Source organism: Apteryx rowi, unplaced genomic scaffold (genome assembly GCF_003343035.1).
Source record: "Apteryx rowi isolate R43461 unplaced genomic scaffold, aptRow1 scaffold_341, whole genome shotgun sequence".
Classification (NCBI taxonomy): domain Eukaryota; kingdom Metazoa; phylum Chordata; class Aves; order Apterygiformes; family Apterygidae; genus Apteryx; species Apteryx rowi.
The window spans coordinates 333,088-352,247 of record NW_020449875.1 but is presented as its reverse complement, the minus strand read 5'-3'; the positions used below and the strand labels follow the sequence as shown (position 1 = coordinate 352,247).

General features: G+C 41.5%; 1 protein-coding gene across 1 annotated transcript in view; it reads left to right on the top strand.

Moving 5' to 3' along the window:
• Positions 1-8,992: 8,992 nt before the first annotated feature.
• The window catches only part of DBX2 (developing brain homeobox 2), a 31,764-nt gene continuing 21,596 nt past the window's right edge, over positions 8,993-19,160 (top strand). The window contains exon 1 of the mRNA XM_026072417.1: positions 8,993-9,077. Coding sequence (XP_025928202.1) covers positions 8,993-9,077 — 85 coding nt within the window. The remainder of the gene's footprint in view (positions 9,078-19,160) is intronic.

The following is a 19,160-nucleotide window of genomic DNA, read 5'->3' as shown; positions in this document are numbered from 1 at the left end:
ATAAACCCCAATCCTGGGATTTACACAGCCACTGTTTGGTTGGTTTTAGTCACTATGCCATCTCCATGTAATTGCCTCTTGTGATAGATTACAACTCTCAGAATTGCTTAGCTCCAATCCCCAGCTTTTTTGTCTCAGCTTACATTTGCTAAGACAAAATAGTTAATATAGTTTTGCAAGGAATTACAGGGGGGAGAAAGAAGCAAGAAAAAATTCTGTGCCTTCTTCAAAGGCAATTAGAAGAGTGAAGAGAGATGCTGAGAAGGGCACAATTAGGGGAGGTGGTAAAAAAGGGAAGAAATCACTGGTTGTCTGGGTCACATTCAGTGTGAACAGGGAGTTGTTGAAGATAACAGCCAGCTACACCTTCAAAGTAGCTGAGACAATCAGGAGGGCCAAAGAACAAAACACAGAGACCTGTTAACAGCAATTTCAGCATACCCAGAACGGTGGTGTCCAAAATCGCTCATCTGAGGATTCCTACCATCTTCAGTGCAAAATCACTCAGTTTATCCTAAACAGCTTTCCACAGCAGATTAAATTAATCTGATGTTGCTGATATTTGGATTAAGGAAGATGGAGAGCACTCACACAATCTATTTTGGCATCTCTGCTTTGGGGATGCAGAGAAAGGGGCGTAAGGGAGGGCGAAGCAGCATTTTAAACAAGCCCTGTCATTTCTGCAGCAAATGTCTGATTGTGGCCTGGGACTTTGGCCTTTGGCCTCCAAATATAGCTAATCTGAGATGTGGTCAAAACACTGTAAACAGGAAGGCTCCTCAAACCATCACATCAATAACCTAGGATTTTCACTTTGTTCTCTCAGAAGCAGTGTAAACAAACAAATTCAGAAACTGGGCTTCCAGCTGCCATTTCTTTTAATTACAATACAGAGAAAAAGTTAAGTCAGCAGTTAATTGAACTGAATCCACTAAAAGTCATTGCTCTTTAACAGCAAAATTATATGGCCTGAAGGCTTGTTAGATAAAATCTAGCATAAAAATCACCAGTAGGTCATTCACTATTTTAATGTTTCCTGTACGGATTTATTACAGAATCACAGAATCACAGAATCGCTGAGGTTGGAAGGGACCTCTGGAGATCATCTAGTCCAACCCCCCTGCTCAAGCAGGGTCACCTAGAGCACATTGCACAGGATTGCATCCAGGCGCGTTTTGAATATCTCCAGAGAAGGAGACTCCACCACCTCTCTGGGCAACCTGTTCCAGTGCTCTGTCACCCTCACAGTGAAAAAGTTTTTCCTCATGTTCAGATGGAAGTGTCTGTGTTTCAGTTTGTGCCCATTGCCTCGCGTCCTGTTGCTCGGCACCACTGAAAAGAGTCTGGTCCTATCCTCTCGACACCCTCCCTTCAGATGCTTGTACACGTTGATAAGATCTCCTCTCAGCCTTCTCTTCTCCAGGCTAAACAGGCCAAGCTCTCTCAGTCTTTCCTCATAAGAGAGATGCTCCAATCCCCTAATCATCTTTGTGGCCCTTCGCTGGACTTGCTCCAGTAGTGCCACATCCCTCTTGTACTGGGGAGCCCAGAACTGGATGCAGTACTCCAGATGTGGCCTCACCAGGGCTGAGTAGAGGGGGAGAATCACCTCCCTCGACCTGCTGGCAACACTCTTCCTGATGCACCCCAGCATACCATTGGCCTTCTTGGCCACAAGGGCACATTGCTGCCTCATGCTTAACTTGGTGTCCACCAGCACTCCCAGGTCCTTCTCCGCAGAGCTGCTTTCCAGCAGGTCAACCCCCAGCCTGTACTGGTGCATGGGGTTATTCCTCCCCAGGTGCAGGACCCTGCACTTCCCTTTGTTGAACTTCATGAGGTTCCTCTCTGCCCACCTCTCCAGCCTGTCCAAGTCTCTTTGAATGGCAGCACAGCCCTCTGGGGTATCCACCACTCCTCCCAGTTTTGTATCATCAGCAAACTTGCTGAGGGTGCACTCTGTGCCTTCATCCAGGTCACTGATGAAGAAGTTGAACAAGACTGGACCCAGTACTGACCCCTGGGGGACACCGCTAGCTACAGGCCTCCAACTAGACTCTGTGCCACTGATCACAACTCTCTGAGCTCTGCCATTCAGCCAGTTCTCAGTCCACCTCACTGTCCACTCATCTAACCCACACTTCCTGAGCTTCCCTATGAGGATGTTATGGGAGACAGTGTCAAAAGCCTTGCTGAAGTCAAGGTAGACAACATCCACTGCTCTCCCCTCATCTACCCAGCCAGTCATTCCATCATAGAAGGCTATCAGATTGGTTAGGCATGATTTCCCCTTGGTGAAGCCATGCTGACTACTCCTGATCACCTTCTTTTCCTCCACATGCGTGGAGATGGCTTCCAGGATGAGCTGCTCCATCACCTTTCCAGGGATGCAGGTGAGGCTGACTGGCTTGTAGTTCCCTGGGTCCTCCTTCTTGCCCTTTTTGAAGACTGGGGTGACATTGGCTTTCTTTCTTATTGGCATTCTTAAATCGGCAGAGGTTGTGCATTATTCTTTCAACGTTTCTCAGGGTAATATTTTTGTATAAGACAAAATCATTACTTGGAATAAGCTACACCTTTTCCCTGGCTTCTATTGTGTTTACCAGAATTTCACTCCCATATATCCAGGGACAGACCTTGGTGAAACTGGAGAAGCTATAAACAAGTGTCATCTTTACATCACCACAGGTACAAAAAAAGTAATAATATATTAAAGTCTTACAAATAGGATGAGACCACCAGTGCTGCATTTCAAGGGTCCATGCTCTACATGATAGTGCTGCTGAACTTCAAGGCTTGCTTCAGACTTAATTACTTGAAATGGAAATCAAGGTTTTTAAATGCTATCACTGTAATAGTCATAATGCACTAATGGCTAAATAAAACCCATGCTAATGTTTATATCTACAAAAACAGCTCTTTGCACAGTGGACCATGACCTCACTGATCTCTAGACTTTCCAATTATATTAACACTAATAATGCTAGCAATAATAATGTAATATAATAGTATATAATGATAAGAGCAATAATAATTTGTGTAAAATAAATGGAAGCTTTCCAGGGTTACCTCTAGGAAAAATAAACCATATGCATAGAAGCAAGAAAGGATCATATAGGAAATTGAACAGACCCCAGAGAAATGGCAGAAAAACATCAAGTAACCAAAGGCATGAGATAGGCACAGAAGGCATAATGATATAAGAGTAATAGGCTTTGTGAAGTGGTATCAAATGGCAAGGAATCATAAAGGAAGATTTAACTAAGACCAAAATAAAGGATCATTGCATGAGATCTGCAAAGAAAGAGAGATTTGTTGTATCAGGTGCAAGAGGTCAGGCAGGGACTCTAATAAGGGCAGATGATGCTAGGATATTAAAAACATCTCTTCAAGCACAGTTGTGAAAATATACCAATGCATAGTTATGGTTTCGGTAGCTAAGAAGAAAACAAAAAGGTGACTGGACCTCAAATCATCAGAATAACATTTTTGTAAGTTAGACACAGCAGTAAGAAAAAACCTACATTGATGGCAGCTGATGAGATATTGTCTGTAACTGTCAAAGAGAAGATCCTGTAACGGTGATCAGCAATGTGATATTTCAAGTAGCTTGAGAAAATGGAAAATGGTGCTTCTGCTGAGGTTTACATGAGGACAGTCAGAAAACCACATACTCAGAAACCCCGCAAGTAATCTATTTTATGAACAGTTTTGACCTTTTGAAATTGCATTCCCAATTGGAATAATAAATTGGGATATCATCATTTCCTACAAAGGGAAATTTCAGAAAAGTATTGTCCCTGAAACATGGAAATGATTTTACTAGAGTGTTACGTTTTGATGGGATTAATTATATTATATATTTTATCATCAAAACTGAGTGCCCATAGTAGCAAAACATAAGTTTTCAGTTTTGTTAATGAATTTTAAGACAAAAGTGATTTTCATATTTTCAAGTGAGTGTTTTCCAGCCAAAAACAGTTTGTCAGAAAATGTCTGACTAACTCTAATGATTTTAATAATGGAAAAGGAAGAGTTCTTACCTGATGTCATTGATATGTAGGGCATTCTTCCGCAGAATAAGAAATAAGACATCTTATGTGAGTGTGTGGAGAAGAAAGTAGAGAAGAAGCAATGGCATACAAAGGACTGGGCACTATGCAAACCCCTGACTAGATTACAATCTAAGCCCTTAATTGAGTCATTGATCACATCCTTTTGACTTCTGTTTCAATGAGCTGGGAAGGAGGGTTAAATAGGGGTTACTGGGTGCAGTATTGTGCTTATATATGGTTAATGCGGAATCAGAGTTTATGTATGTAGGACAGACTGGCAAACAATAATAGGTTAAGTAACACATGATAAACATGTCAGAGGCTCATTGTCTGGTGTTTACATCTCTTTTTAACATTAGGATGTAGTCCTAAATAATTTCTCCCTGCTGGCCCAACGTTTCATTTAACTGATCTCCTTAACACATGCTATCTAGGCATGATTTGTTATATTAAAAAAACACACTCAAATGATCTCAGTAATTAGAAGCATAACTGGGAAACATATGAACACATACACACTAGTCAGCATGGATATATAAAGGGAAAATTGTGTTTAACTAATGTGATTAACTTCTGCATGGGAAAGACAATGAAAACTGACAGGTGTGAAGCAGGAGACATCCTAAGTTGACTACAAAGAAGCTTTTTGATTTAGTATCACATAAAAGATTGAAACGTACCATCATCAAATACGGTATTAATGGTGACATTTTACACTGGGGAAAAATGGCTTAAATGAAATAAGAGAGCACTAGTAAGTGGGCATAAATTGAGAGCAGTCATAAGAATTGCAATTAGGTATAGCATTTTTTCCAGTAATATATAAACACTCCATAACAGATGTGCATTTATGCAATGCAGAAGAAAATCGTAAGGCTAGATTTTAGTTGAGAGAAAGAAAATGAATGTTTGAAAGTATAGGAAAAGAGAGCAGATATTTTTAAAGAGGTGAATCTTAGACTACATTTATTGTCAAAATTTATTCTTCCATTTCTGTGAAAATGATCAGAAAAAGGATTCAGTGTAATAGCAGAAATTTGATTACATTGTTTGATATGTGTAAATACTTGGGAAAGGAAATAGCTTGTTTGTTTGCTATTTGTTTGCTTGGAGAGCAAAATGTAAATGAGTATCTACAGCTTTGTACGCTAATTGGGCATCACATTAAAAACAGGCAACTGAAGAATGAAAAAGGCACAGAGAGTAGCTAATAATAATAGCGTGTATCCCACATCTAAGGAGCTTCTAATCTACAGAACCAGCAACTCATTTCCTGCCAACCTGCAAGACATGAAAAAAAGAAAACCAGGATTCCCTATATCCTGTCCTATGTTTTCATCACAGCACAGTTTTAATCATACAACCTTGCACCACATGACAATATGAATCCCATCAATCCTAAAATATTTAAGGTATAACCTTAACTTTAAGTGAAACCTTAACAGTATTAACACCTATTTGAAATAAAGTTCCATGTCAGGAAACAGCTGTTAGTACCCTAAGGCAACAGACACTATTCTGATTTAAAAGAAGTATTCATAAAGTAGATGATGATCTCTAATTTTGACTAATTAATTTTCTAAATCAAGGGCCAAAATTGGCTGAGATCCAAACAGTAGACAAGGCAGGACTTTCATTTTTATATTTAACTTCACAAAACCTGTGTAACTATGTGGTTAGCATGAAAAACACTAATGCTCTATCATATTGGTTATAAAATAGTCGCTTCCTAAAGACATGAGCGCCCTCGTACTGACTATAATCATGCTAGCTATGATTAATTCCAACAGAAACCTTCTGAATTTTAATCACATGCTTTCAACCAGGTTCTCATCAGACATAACCTTTTAAGTATGGATGCAGGCACCTGTGTCCAAGGAAGTGACCCACAAGACTTCACGTAAACTTTTGGGCAACTACAAAACCTGTGTTTCCAGCAGTTGAGCCCCCTCCGCTCTGAGCCCTTCCACGGCCCATGCTACCAGCCCCAGCTCCTGTGCCTCTGCACCGACCCTGAGCCTAAGCCTGCTCTGCAACCCACAAACAGGTTTTCTTTTCACCTACATCCCTAGAAGGGTCTGTTTCATTTGGAGAATCTGTGTGTGTCTAACAGATGGAAAAGCTTATGATTAAACACAATAGCTAGGGCCTCTTTTAAGTCAAAACACGTTTAATGGCAAAGATGATACCCATTTTTATGCGTTAGCCAGGCATATAGCCTGACAGCCTCAGGCTGGCTCATGCAAAATCTATAAGCAGTCTGGCAGCAGAGCATGAGGACTCATCATCGGGGTACAGAGAGAGGCTTTTTCTAATGCCTCCTCTCCTGTCCCACAGACCTCATATTCTCAGCTTCAGTGCCATGGCCTGTGATATACTAAATGAAAAAGTAATATTTTGGTCTAATAAAGGGCATCTGCAAAAATAGGAGCCATCATCTTAACCAGAGGATGCTTAAATGTAGAAGGACTTCTGGCTTTGTGCATCCCTTTCTTATTGCAGTATAAGAAGCCCTAGCTCAGGGCTGCAGAGGTTTTCCAGGAAGATCTAGGAATACTTTGTCTTCAGCATATTGTATTGGCTCAGGCAGCTCTCTTCTGAGGTTCAATATACATCGTAAAGCCTATTACATGGAACGTTCCTAACTACAACATTATTTAAAATTGGTTTGATCAGCATAGATTACACAGAACTGTTGCTAACTTTGTTCCTGAATCACAGAATAGGATCACAGGATAATTCAGGATGGAAGGGACCTCAGGAGGTCTCTAGTCCAACCTCCCGCTCAGAGCAGTGTCACCTCTGAGGTCAGACCAAGTTGCTCAGGACGTTTATCCAGTCGGTCTTGAAAAACTCCAAAGACAGAGACTGCACAACCTCTCTGGGTAACCTGCTCCACTGCCTGACTGTCCTCAGGGGGGAAAGGTTTACCTTATATCCAGTCTAAACCTCTTGTTTCAGTTTACGCCTGTTGTCTCTTTTCTCCCTGCATGCATCGCTGAGAAGAGTCTGGCTCTGTCTTCTTGTGAACCTCCCTGTAGGTGCTGGGGGCTGCTGCTAGGTCCCCCGAAGCCACCTCTTTTCTCAGGCTGAAGAAGCTACGGTCCCTCAGCCTCTCCCTCAGGCCAAGTGCTCCAGTCCCTGAGCAGCTTGGTGGCCCTTTGCTGAACTTGCTCCAGCTTATCCATGTCTGTCTTGTACTGGGGGGCCCAAAACCGGACAGAGTATCTAGATGTGGTCTAACAAGTGCTGAGAAATGGGGGATAATCACATCCCTTGATCTGCTGGCTGTGCCTCTGCTAATGCAGCCCAGGACACTGTGGGCCTTCCTCGTGGCCAGGGTGCACTGCTGGCCCATGCTCAGCTCGCTGCCCCCAGGGCCCCCAGGGCCTTCTCCGCAGAGCTGCTCCCTGTCTGTCCGTCCCCAGGTGGTGCTGCTGCAGGGGGCTCTTTCCTCCGCTGGCAGCGTGGTGCTTTTCTCCTGGTGAACTTCATAAAGCTCCTTTAGTTCTTGCCATTGCCATCGTGCTTTGGGCCATTTTTGAAGATGGGTGCAACATTTGCCTTTCTCCAGTTGTTAGGGACCTCCACTGGCCTCTGTGACCTTTCAAAGATGACAGAGAGATAATAGAGAGTCATGTTTTAGACATTAGGACACATTTTGGTCGTATTTGCGTTACAGGAAAAAAAAGGTTTTAACAATGTTAGAGACACCATTTTGTACAGAGACCTCAAACACAGCGGGGGAACTCTTGGCTCCCTGGAAGCCCGTGGCAAAGCTCCCTCTGTGTCTAGAGGGAGTGTAGTGGCATTCATAGCTTAGCTAGGACTTGAGATTTTATTGCTCTGAAGTGCATCAGTAAGATGAATCTACATTTGTCAGAGTATTCAAAAGCAACCTTTACTTTTTGAAATTTACTTTTCTTCACTCTAAGCATGACTCAAAGTCCTGACATTAATGTAAAGAGTGGAATTTTTTATTGCACGTTAGATCATTTTTTAATATGCAGATTTCTGTAATTAATTAACCTCATTAATTGAGGGAAAAATCAATAACCTGCAGGGAGCTCCTACTTGCCATGCCAAGTCAGGCGGGTTAGTACTGCTGTACTCTCTGCTCTGCATCTCTCTATTTTGTATTATTGTTTAATTGCAAGGGGGAATTTTAAGAAGAGAATAACTTTAAATTGATGCAACTGGTCAATTATTGTCATTAATCTTAACAAACTACGCAGATTTTGTTGCTTGGGTTAAGTGTATTTGTTTTACCTTGCCTAAACCCAAAAGTTACTTTAATTTGAAAATGTCTTTCTACCCGACAGTCAAAGAAATCCTGGGTTCCTGTAGGGATTAAGTCAGGAAGCAGTTTTTAACAGCAGCAAATTGAAACGTTTACACAAGGAAGTGTTGCTTTTATAAGTGATGGGAAACTTCAAATTTGATTACAAGCAACCTTTGGCTTCCTATCTGTTCAACAATAGGCCATGCTGTTAAGGGCAATTTCCATGCACAGCATGTGGGTCCCATTTTTTCATCCTTAGACATGGTTGTTTACTGTTCAGAACTGTTTATGCATTTTAATCAGGCTTATTCAGCAGTCCTTAATAAATCACTACTAAGTGAATGTACCAAAACAAGAACTATTATGCAGGATTTGTTCCCCTTATGCAGTATTTGCTGCCCTCAGGTTCCACTGGATATAAAAATAAAGAGTAAATGGGCAATTGAGTCAAAAGAATAATTATTAGACATATGATTTTAATGCCTTTTGCTGAACAGTTGCCTTCAGCAACTTCCGTTCGCTCCAGGAGCCTGACTTTAAATTCAGCCCAGGCAAGAATGACTTAACAATTGGAACCTGCCTGCAGCTCATGGCACTGAAAGTCCTTTTGATGGGATGAAGCTGACAGCCCAGTTCCTGCCTGGCAGACGTTCACATGAGACAAGACTGTATTCGGACAGATAAGTGCTTAAACATTCAGGTATCTCAGGCTTTGGAAACAATTGAGGAGAACGCTCTTGGTAAGAAGTTGGTACACAGAAGTAAATGTGTCTTTTCTGTCATTCGTATCAGTAGCAACCAGGAAAATATATTTCTTCTACAGTCTGTCAAGTAAAAAATTTCCAGAGGAAGTTTAATAAATGCTAATGGTTTTCTGTGATAGCTAAAGAATTTCCAGAAAAAGATCTATTTGATTTTAAATAAACTATGAAAGAGTAATTAGTTTTGAAAGCTTTTTCCAATCCTGCTTCTACTGGATTTTATTGGATCACTAGCTCTTCCTGTGAAAAACAGGGGAATTTTACAGACCTATAATCATGTGCAGGAAAGATATGACGCAAATGGCATAGTGCCCTATGCATGTCAAACAGCAATGTCTGGGAAAAACAACATAAAACACAACAAAAAATGTTTGTAACACATATTGCAGATTTTCCTGAAAAGTAACAACCTAAATGTAAAATATCATTTTGGAGATTATTTAGCAAGATCAAATTTTCCTTGCCTTAGTCTGTCAGTTAGCCCCACTGAAGTCAATGGGATAAATTAGGATGAATAGATTTAAGCACTATTATCTTTGTCTGCAGAAATGCTGTTTTCCTTTGGGTCAGGGTGCTTGGTCAGCCTGCCTGGTCCCTGCATTGCTCTTAGCAATAAAAGCTTTGCCAGCTGCTAAGCAGGAATCCCAACCTGCCCTCCTGCAGACTATCACCCTCACTGCAGCTTCCCAGTCCTCCTCCCCCTCCCCCTCCCCCCCAAATATTGTTTGTGAAGCATTTGTGCTTGTTTCCTCAGAAACGGGGTATTTGGGGGTTTTGCTTCAACCTGTTTTTGGTTACCATGAAAATGAAAAGTTCCTTTGTGAGGAGAAAAACAGCAAAATAACTCTGATAGCTAAACTGTGAGATTTCCTTTGGGAAATTTTAAGGTCCAGTTCTCCAAAAGCCCAGCTCTTCTGAATGGTCATCTTGACTTTAGTGGTGCTCAGCTGCCATGGTCAGCATGACACGTAACCTTTCAGCTAGCTGGATCGGGTGGGCTTGAACCTTTTGGGAGTACCAGACTGAAATACTGCTATTTTCTTCAGTGACACCTTGGCTAGACTTGCACAAAAGATGGTCCCTGAATTGTGAAAAGTGCTCAATTACTAATATCAAACTGGCAATTGCACCAGTCTTCCTTTGAAAAAGGATTGCAGTTACTCTACTTGCAGAAGGAGAAAAGATGTTGACTTTGAATAAATGAATGGCTATATTCAGCAACCTATGCTTATTTATTTCATTATTCATTATTCAGTAAAATGTTGGCAAATCTCTGTTTTCTTGTACATTATTTGAAAAGCATGTCTAGCTCAGCTCCTATTGTCCTCTTTGCTCTGAATTTCTGTGTCTTTTGTTTTGGTATTCCAGTAATAGGCTTCTCTCAGGGGAAGAAAAAAATCCATGATGTTATGTGGTGTGTGGTAAAGGCAAACTGCCACAGGGAACGAGTCCAGTACTTTTTATGCAATGTTACTTGAGTGGGACTTTTGCTTGCCTAATGGACCACAGAAGTGGATTGTAAGTGCTGGGTTGAGACCTTGCTTTCAAGATTTTACTCCTTTCACAACTGCAGAAACTATTTGTGTTTTTCTTTGCCTTGAAATTTCATTATACTACCTAGCACTTCAGTTAGGATGTACTGGAGTTACCCAAGTCAGCCATTTGGGACCTAACCAAATTGTGACCCTTCACCTCTGAGGGTAAAATGCTTTTGAATGCAGTAACCCACCTCCACATGCTCGCCTGCATTATGTTGCTAAATTTAAAACAAATCAATGAAATCAGTGAGAATAAATGGGCAAACATTCTTTTTTCATGCACACACTTTGATTCTGATTCTGTGCTATTTTGGGGAAAGAATTATTTGTAATGTTTAAGGAACTTAAAAAAATAACTGAACTGGTTCTGTTTCAAAGAAGGTACACACAGCAAAACAGCACATATTGCTCCTAACAGCCTTATTAGGGCAGGACAAAACATAGAGGAGCAAAGAAATATGCATCTACTTAATACATTTTCTCAGCAAACTTAAAAGCTTATAGAGAACTGGCTTCCTGTTAAAATCTTAGGGGTTATTGGTGGAGTCCTCCATGTCCCAGTTTATACTGCAGACTTTAAAGATTCCAATCCTGCAGCTTTTATTCAGGAAAACTCTCAGCTTGGGGGAATTTTACCTGATAATATGAAGGTTTCTGATTTCTCTTTCAATAATATTATCTGTGTGTATGTTATTGTAGGGCCCTTTTAGTACAGTAAAAAAGAAATTAGTATATTAATTAACACACATATCGTGAATAGAAAAAAAATGTCCATCTGTCCTGGTTATTTGGAGACAGACACACCCGCGCTGGAGCAGTGCAGCAGCATGCTATCCCCTCCTCCGTCCTGAAGATGCTAAAGCCCTGGAAACTGTAGCAGCAGCGGAAAATAGGAAATAAGGGGAAGATGGACCACGGGAGAGAATTGGCAGAAGAAACCTCCTGGCAAGGGAGGGGGCTGAAGGAAATGGTGATTCTCACACCTTCTTTAAACTACTTCAAGCTATAAATTGCTAGAAGGACATTTAATAATTTAATTTTTTGGTAAAAAAAAAAGCTGGAAACTACGATCCGTAAGAGGATCACAGTGCTCTGACCACCTGGTACTTCTGAGCACTACATGGATTTCAGCAGATTAACCCAATATCAAAAAACATTCCCTGAAACAATTACACAGGTCTCTAATACCACCACTTTCCCAGGAGTGCAAAGGTACACAGTACAAATCGAGTGAAAGACCCAAGACATTCAGAAAGGACCTTGCTCTGTTTTTTCTATCACCAGATTCCTGAAGTAACAGCAGTGCTGTGTGGACAGTAAATCATACCAATACAAGGTGATGCTGTACAGATTATTGGATAAGCTCTGTATTACACATCAGCAGTTGGAAATACGATTTATTCTTAGGAACATAAGTCATCTTCTGAGAGCTCACTGTATGTTTCATATGCTGCCTTCTGAATCCTTTGTATCTGAGCAGGAGCAGTAGATCCTGCTACTATCTAATTAAATGTAAATTACAAGTTGCATTATATAAGCTCTCTTTCACACATTCCACTTTATGCCTGATATGTCACATAAGTGAAAAAATTTCAGCTATGCAAATGAAATTCATCAAATAAAATCCATGAGGACAGAAGTTTTCTATGTGTGGTTTCTGCAGGGAGAAGCATAGTTTTAAACGTTCCAGCCACATTCACATAGCTAGACATCAACATGTGTTAAAACCACGCATGGAAGCCAGGGTGCATGTTGTGGAAAGAATTTGTGCACATCTGCAACATAACTGACAGGGAATCAATTTATTTTCACACATCCAACATTTCACTTCTGTGTATTTTTTTGCAACTTGCTGAGATCTAATGCCAAGCCAGATTTGATGGAACTGATTTCAGTCATTTGAAAGTGAAAAGCTTTTTATGGACCTGGATTGAAAGATTGCTAATTCCATCTGTATTTGTTGAGAATGACGGTGATTCCTCAGCACAGCAGAGTTTCCCGGTGAACACTTACATTCAGCCAGGAGTGCTGTGAAATGCTTTAGCTAAATCTAAACTTCTCAAAAGCTTGACTAACCTGGCAAAGTTTATATTGCTTTCAGGATGTCAGGGCTGTATAAAAAACAGTGGGAGGTAGAAGGAGAAGTAAGTGTCAGAGATTAAACAGAAAATTAAAAATTAAGAAATTAAAATGGCAACAACAGGGTGCCCCAAATCTTCTAATGTTGTGGGCTGGATGCCAGTTTTGTGGCAACTTGCTGCTCCCTCATGAGGCGGCATTGGCTTGCAAGGTCAGGCGCCTTCGTGAGCACGGCTCGCCACGTCCAGCACAAGCCCACCTCAGCCTTGAGGTCCCCCTTGCTGCCGCATGCAGAGTGAGATGGCAGTGTAGTTCCCTACTCTGGTTTCTGAGCACTGTCTGTGTCTTCCTACATGCTGAAAATATCTCCAAGCCACATGGAGCCAGTCCTGAGATGAGGGAGGACCCCAGCTTGGCCAGAGTATGGAAACAGAATTTTCTCCTCCTTCCACACCCTACCCTTTTCCAGAAAGAGATATCAAAGGCTTCTCTATAGCTATCTTTTATTACAGTACAAAAATAATAAGCAAGAACAGGATAATTATTTATCTAGGGAAAACTAAAAAAAAAATCTAATAAGATTAAATTGGAAGGTTTGAAAACAAATCTTCCTTCTACAGTAGTCCCATATGGTAATTTCTTGCCTTCAGTCTTGCTTTCCAGTAGATCATCTTTTGGTGTCTTGGATCAAACAAAGCCCACATGAGCTCTCGTCTCCTGAAGAAAATCAGCTGTGCTCCCCTGATGGCAGGATCTCTCCTCCACTTGGGTATCTCCCAGTCTGTGTATGTGCAATACATTTGCTGAATGGAGTCTCTCTCCCACCCTGCATGCTCCACTGTGCTTTCCAAAAGCATCCCCAACCTGCACAATTATTTGCAGAGAAATTGCAGCCTTCCTGTACAGTACAAATCTCCACCAAAATGCAACAAGCAGGATAGGTACTCTTTCACAGTATATGCCAGTGCTTGTAAGTCAACTGAATAAATGATTAAATAATTCTGTCATTCTGCCACAAAAGCATGAAAATGTTCAGTAAATAGCCCAATAAAGAAACAACCCAAGGAAAGTGTCTTGTAGACAACAGTGAATTATTCATAACCAGTAAATTGACCTAAATTTTTAAGCCTACCATTGTCAGTAGCGTTAGCTGCTGACCATATTACTATTATCTTCTATTCTGTATTCTCATGTTCATACACAGGCACCCTCTTCCTCTACCGGTAAATCTCTACAGCTGTGCTTCAGACCACCTAAATTATAAAGTCAGCCCTGCAGAGTTAAGAGTTTTGTCTGATGGAAGCGACCTTGTAATTACCTGTCCATGCTGTAAAATCTTCAGTACCTAAGAGTTTAATTTAGACCTTGAGAAGCTTATAGGCTTTTGAAGTCCCCGTATAAACTACAGAGTGCTTTTTGCTTTGAAAGGCCTGGGTCAGGTTTGTGCCCTGCTCAGCACTACTCTGGCTCGGGCTAGGCATTGCTTAGTGCTAGAATTCAACCATTTGGTGGTTAAAGTCTAAGTGATTTTGTTCAGGCAGAAAGGCAGCCTCAGTGGATGCATCTCCTAGAAAAGAGCATAAGCAAGGCATGTTCATTCCTAGATCCAAGAAGAGAGGCTGACTGTGAGTGGTGGGTCCAAATCTGGGGAAACTGGCAGCTGGGAGGGAAAGGTTTGATGCCAGCAGCTGCCCAGTTGAACAAGGTAGGACATGGACCTGTGTCTTCTCTACTGGAAGACAGGGATGCCAGGAGAGGGCTTTGCAGCAGAGAGAGAGGAAAGAAGGAAAGAAAAGCCTGGGCTGCCTGTGGGACATCCAACCATAGAGTGGTGCAGGTAAGTGACACTCATCCAGCAAAAGTCTGTCCAGTGAAAGTTACTCCAACATTTTTTGGTGTAAACTATGCTTAAGAAGTCAGCTTACACCGGGTTAGTGCTTTACAACATGCAGGTGCCATACTTTCTATTTGAACTATGCCCTAAGCTTCATGATAGCTGAAGTAGCAGTTTTAAGCCAAAACAGTTTGAGTTATGGTACAAGAACTTAGAAATAAACTCATGATCAAAACCTAAATTCCTCCTGCAGATACCAGCTTTGCTCCTAGTCTGCTGAGCACCTGGGCTGCTGTTGTCGCTGTTGTTCTGTGGTGCCTCCAGCATGGAGCTCAGCAGGGTGATCTGCACCCAGGTTAGCATAACCTGACAGGGAGCTGCTTTCTCCAGCTGTGACACTCAGCCTCCTCATATATGATTATCACTAAAATGTCAGGTGAAGCATTTTTGAGTGGGGAAGGGAAATGTAGAGCAATATCTGGCTAAAAGCCTATAGCAGTTCTGCAGTGATGACACCTCCTGGCCTTTGCTTGGCAAGCTTAGTATTATTTTGAAGACTGTACTTTTGCAGACTGTTGTCTATCATGCTTAGGACAGACAGAACAGTACGAGGCACCTCTCCAAAAGTGCAGAAAATGCACCTCACTTGCAAAATGGCAGATGATTATGTTATTAGAAGTGCATTATGATGCCTAAGCCCAGGGCATTTGGTGACAGAGAACTTCAGGGTCAATCCCAGGAAGTGTGCGTATACTCCAGTAGGATTCATGTATTATTCCTTTGACTGGAATACGTCACTCTAAAGCTTGCAAGCAGAAAAGGAGAGAGGGTATGGCATTATTTTTGCTGGAAAAGCAAAGTTGGGAATCATTAATAAGTGAGTTAAAATAGATGTCACTAAAATGTCATACACAGAATCCACTAAAATTACGACTGGGTAGAGCTGCCTTTAGCATGTCTAAGCAAAGAGAGCATTAGAAAAGACCTGTATTCAATTACCTCATCTCTGTCTCCTGTGAATGTGTGTCTGTTTCTATATCGAGATCCCTGTTCTTGGCTATACTGAATAAAATGGCAGTAATACTGTCAGAGTATCTCAGGCTGCCAAAAAGGAACATGGTTTGGAAGTGTGGAGGCAGACGGCTCGCACCATGTGAAGTCTTCACAGGTAGAAATGGCAGCTGTGCTAAAGTTTCTGTGTATCTGAATTGAATAGAATGTAAAGAGCATTGAAATGACTTAAATGTTTTTTAATCAATTTTGGACATTTTATCCATGATGATTAGAGATGCCTTTTGGAAAACTCTTATAGGCAGAAACAGCAGAGTGTGAATTTGCCCTGGACTAGGTAGGACTTTTACAAGCTTCTTTTGAAACACAGGGCTTTTTAACTTCTGCTGGCACAAGGTCCTGGACAATGCATCGTGCACCTATGCTACCAGCTTCCAACATATCCTATGCAGTAAAATAAAAAAGCACCCCCGTTACCCTTTGGATACCTTGGAGCAATTTACTGGAGTGTAGACCTAAACCTTAGCTGCTTAAGCCTTAAGCGGCTTTCTTAGCCAGAGAGGCTCTGGTTGTTAAAATGGGCTGCAGGAAAATTAAATATATATTAATTTGGCAAATAATGTAGATGTTGATTGAATCCGGTAGAGTGTGAAATAAGGAAATGATTAAAGAGTAAAGAACTGGTTCTATTGTTTGGGTTTTGTGGTTGACTGCTGCAGCTTATGACTTAGCCATATATTTGGCAGTTTTAAAAGAAGTCAAACATGTCAACAAGTAAGTGAGAAGCTATTGGATAGAAAGTCAGAAAGAGCATCTGACAGCTAATATTGCCTCCTGTTAAGCAATGGAAAGGTTTGTAATAAAAAGTGTGAACTAGAGGCAGGATTCAGCTTAACATGAATTACTACAAGGAAGGAGCTGCAAGAGAGAAACCCCACAATTCAAGGATGGAAAAGCAATCGAGAAAGGGCAGAGCTGATACAGAAAAGGGAGACTTTATCTGGCTGCACTTGATATGTTAAATAAACTGTCTGTCTTGGTAGTAAGACTGCACCCTGGACTCCCCGTGGGGAGGCATAACAGGGAGTGCTGGGCATTTCATGAATGTTCATATATTCCATTTTTAAACATTGAAATCCAAGAAATCTGCATCTTAATGTTCTCCATTCCCCCAAAATAAGCCAGATATCCAGATATCCAGTTAAGGAGAACTTTTGTTCTGGTTAAGGTAAAAGTAAATTAATAAATTGGCAAAATCTAAATACAGACTAAATACTAAGTTTGCAGAACCAGATGAAAAGAAATGAAAGATATTCATCACGTGAATATTGTCTCTGCTCACTCTATCTATCCAGCTAACATACATGCAATGACTTTCCAGCTCCCTGGCTAAGGATCCATTTGTCACACATTTCCAGTTGCATTCATGGAAAAGGATCTGCATTTAGGGATGCCACTTGCTTTTACACTCAAGGCAGTTCATACCCCAAATAAGAATGAGGAACCGATACTTTTCTGTTAAATCACTGTTTTCTCCAGCTTTAGAAAGGTAACATTTCTTGGGCCTGACTGTACCTGATTATCACAGGGCCAGAGGATAAACAGAATTTGCTTGCTGCTGCTTGGCATGGCTATGGAGATGTTTTTCCCTGACACGAAGCGCTCAGAGGCTGTCCCGCTTTAATGAGTTCATTCAGCTATTCTCCAGTGCCACCCTGGCCTAAGCTCACACAACTGATGTTTGCTCTGTGCTGGGTGTCCCTTGAAAAATAACCTTTTTTGACTGTCTTATTTAAAATCTGGATGAGTTCACTGATCCAGTTTGCAGTGTTTTGATGGTACAGCTAAGGGAGTGGAGCCAGAGTATGAGTGAGAGACCACTGATGGATTAAAAGGGGAGAGAGGAAGAAAACTCCTGAAACAGCCATCATCGTGAATGAGTTGTACCTGGGAACTACAGACTAAACCTGACGTGAATTGTTAACCCACTGTGTCGTAGATCACACTCTTCAACAGAGCAGAGCAGTTGTCAAATGCTACATGTGGGAGCCTTGTATTTCACAGAAATGTGTAACTTGCTAATCACACTTTATTATACCACACAGCTAAGATTAACAGATATAGCACATTTATGATTGTCACAACACAATAGCAGACACTTTGGGATGAGAAATGGCTTTGAAGGAAATCAAACTCCAAGCCTCTCTTTGAAAGCTACTGTCTTTGACAACTATCTTTTGCATGGTGAATACCTTTTATTCATGCAGCACAGCTGGATGGACTAACTGCACTTTCCCAAGTGTTGAATTATGGTTTTCAGTGTCTCAGGCCCTTGGGAACTCTGTGAGAATTTGGCCAGTGAAAGAAAAGACAGAATAAATCCTTAAGTGTGAATAAATTTATGAGGGGTAATTAGGAAGGCAGTGACTTGCAATGCTCAAAAGCAGGTGCTCTCCTGGGAAGACTCGCTTCTTTCCTTTAAAAACATAATAAATATATATTTCTTCTTCTTCATACTACAGTGATACATACTACCTTCAAACATACTCCGGGCTCCATTAAGCTAAATTCTATTCCTCCCTCTAACACAGGAGTCTCAAAATGCTCACAGTTAAAATACTTATATTAATATATCTCAAGTTTACAAAGATGAAGGCCTTCAGATCTGTAAAAACAAGTGCTTAAGCATAGGAAAGCCCTTGAGCTGAGAAGAGTTGGAGAATGGGAGTATATTGGGGGAAAGTATCAGATACGCTAGTCCCGTTCTTCTTCTTCTTCCATATATGTATAGCCACTGCTGAAGACCGAAGAATGGACTATACGGGCCCCTAGGGTGAAACAGAGCTGCCAGCCTTGTCTTCTTAGGGAAACATTGACCTCAGATAACCATGTAAGTGCACAAAGTCTGGTGCCCGCCCAAGGACATGAAGGAAAGCCTGGGACATCCGAGTGATTAAATCACCTCTCCTCAGCTATTATCTAGTATCTCAGCAGTAAAAACATCCTTCCCATCTGGAGTCTGACAACACTTCCACTTCTCCAATGGGTTGCACTTAGTAACCACCCTGCGATAGCGTCCAAGGCCACAGTTAGGGATTGTGCCCCTACTGCTATGCAGTAATATCGGAGACACCTGGTCCAGAGGATTTTGCAGAAGAGACTGGTTAGCAGCTGCTTGAAGTAAGAGGATTTGTGTGCAAATTCGCTTCACCATTCCCAAAGTCTTTGGAAACAGCATTCAATTGAACTTTCTGTGTGTGTGTTTTTAACTGGCAAATTACGATAGGTCTCTGCCATGTTATGCGGTTTGCAAAAAAACAAGTAAGCAACGCACACACAAACAAGCAGAAACAGCCAGCCCCGCTCCGGCTAAAAGATGTTTGTGCCTGCAGAAAGCACCGTCCCACAGCTCAGGGAAACCATGATTAAGAGCGCGGTGCTGATCCGGATGAGATTTATGGAGACAAATGTTAGAAATCCAGTGGAAGGGAAGAGCAGATAGGAATGCCCAAAGGGAGTGAGCTCATGACTGCCTTCTTATTACCTCATGAGAGCATGAGGTCGAAGCGACCCCGCCGCCCGGCGCGGCCCCCCCGCGCG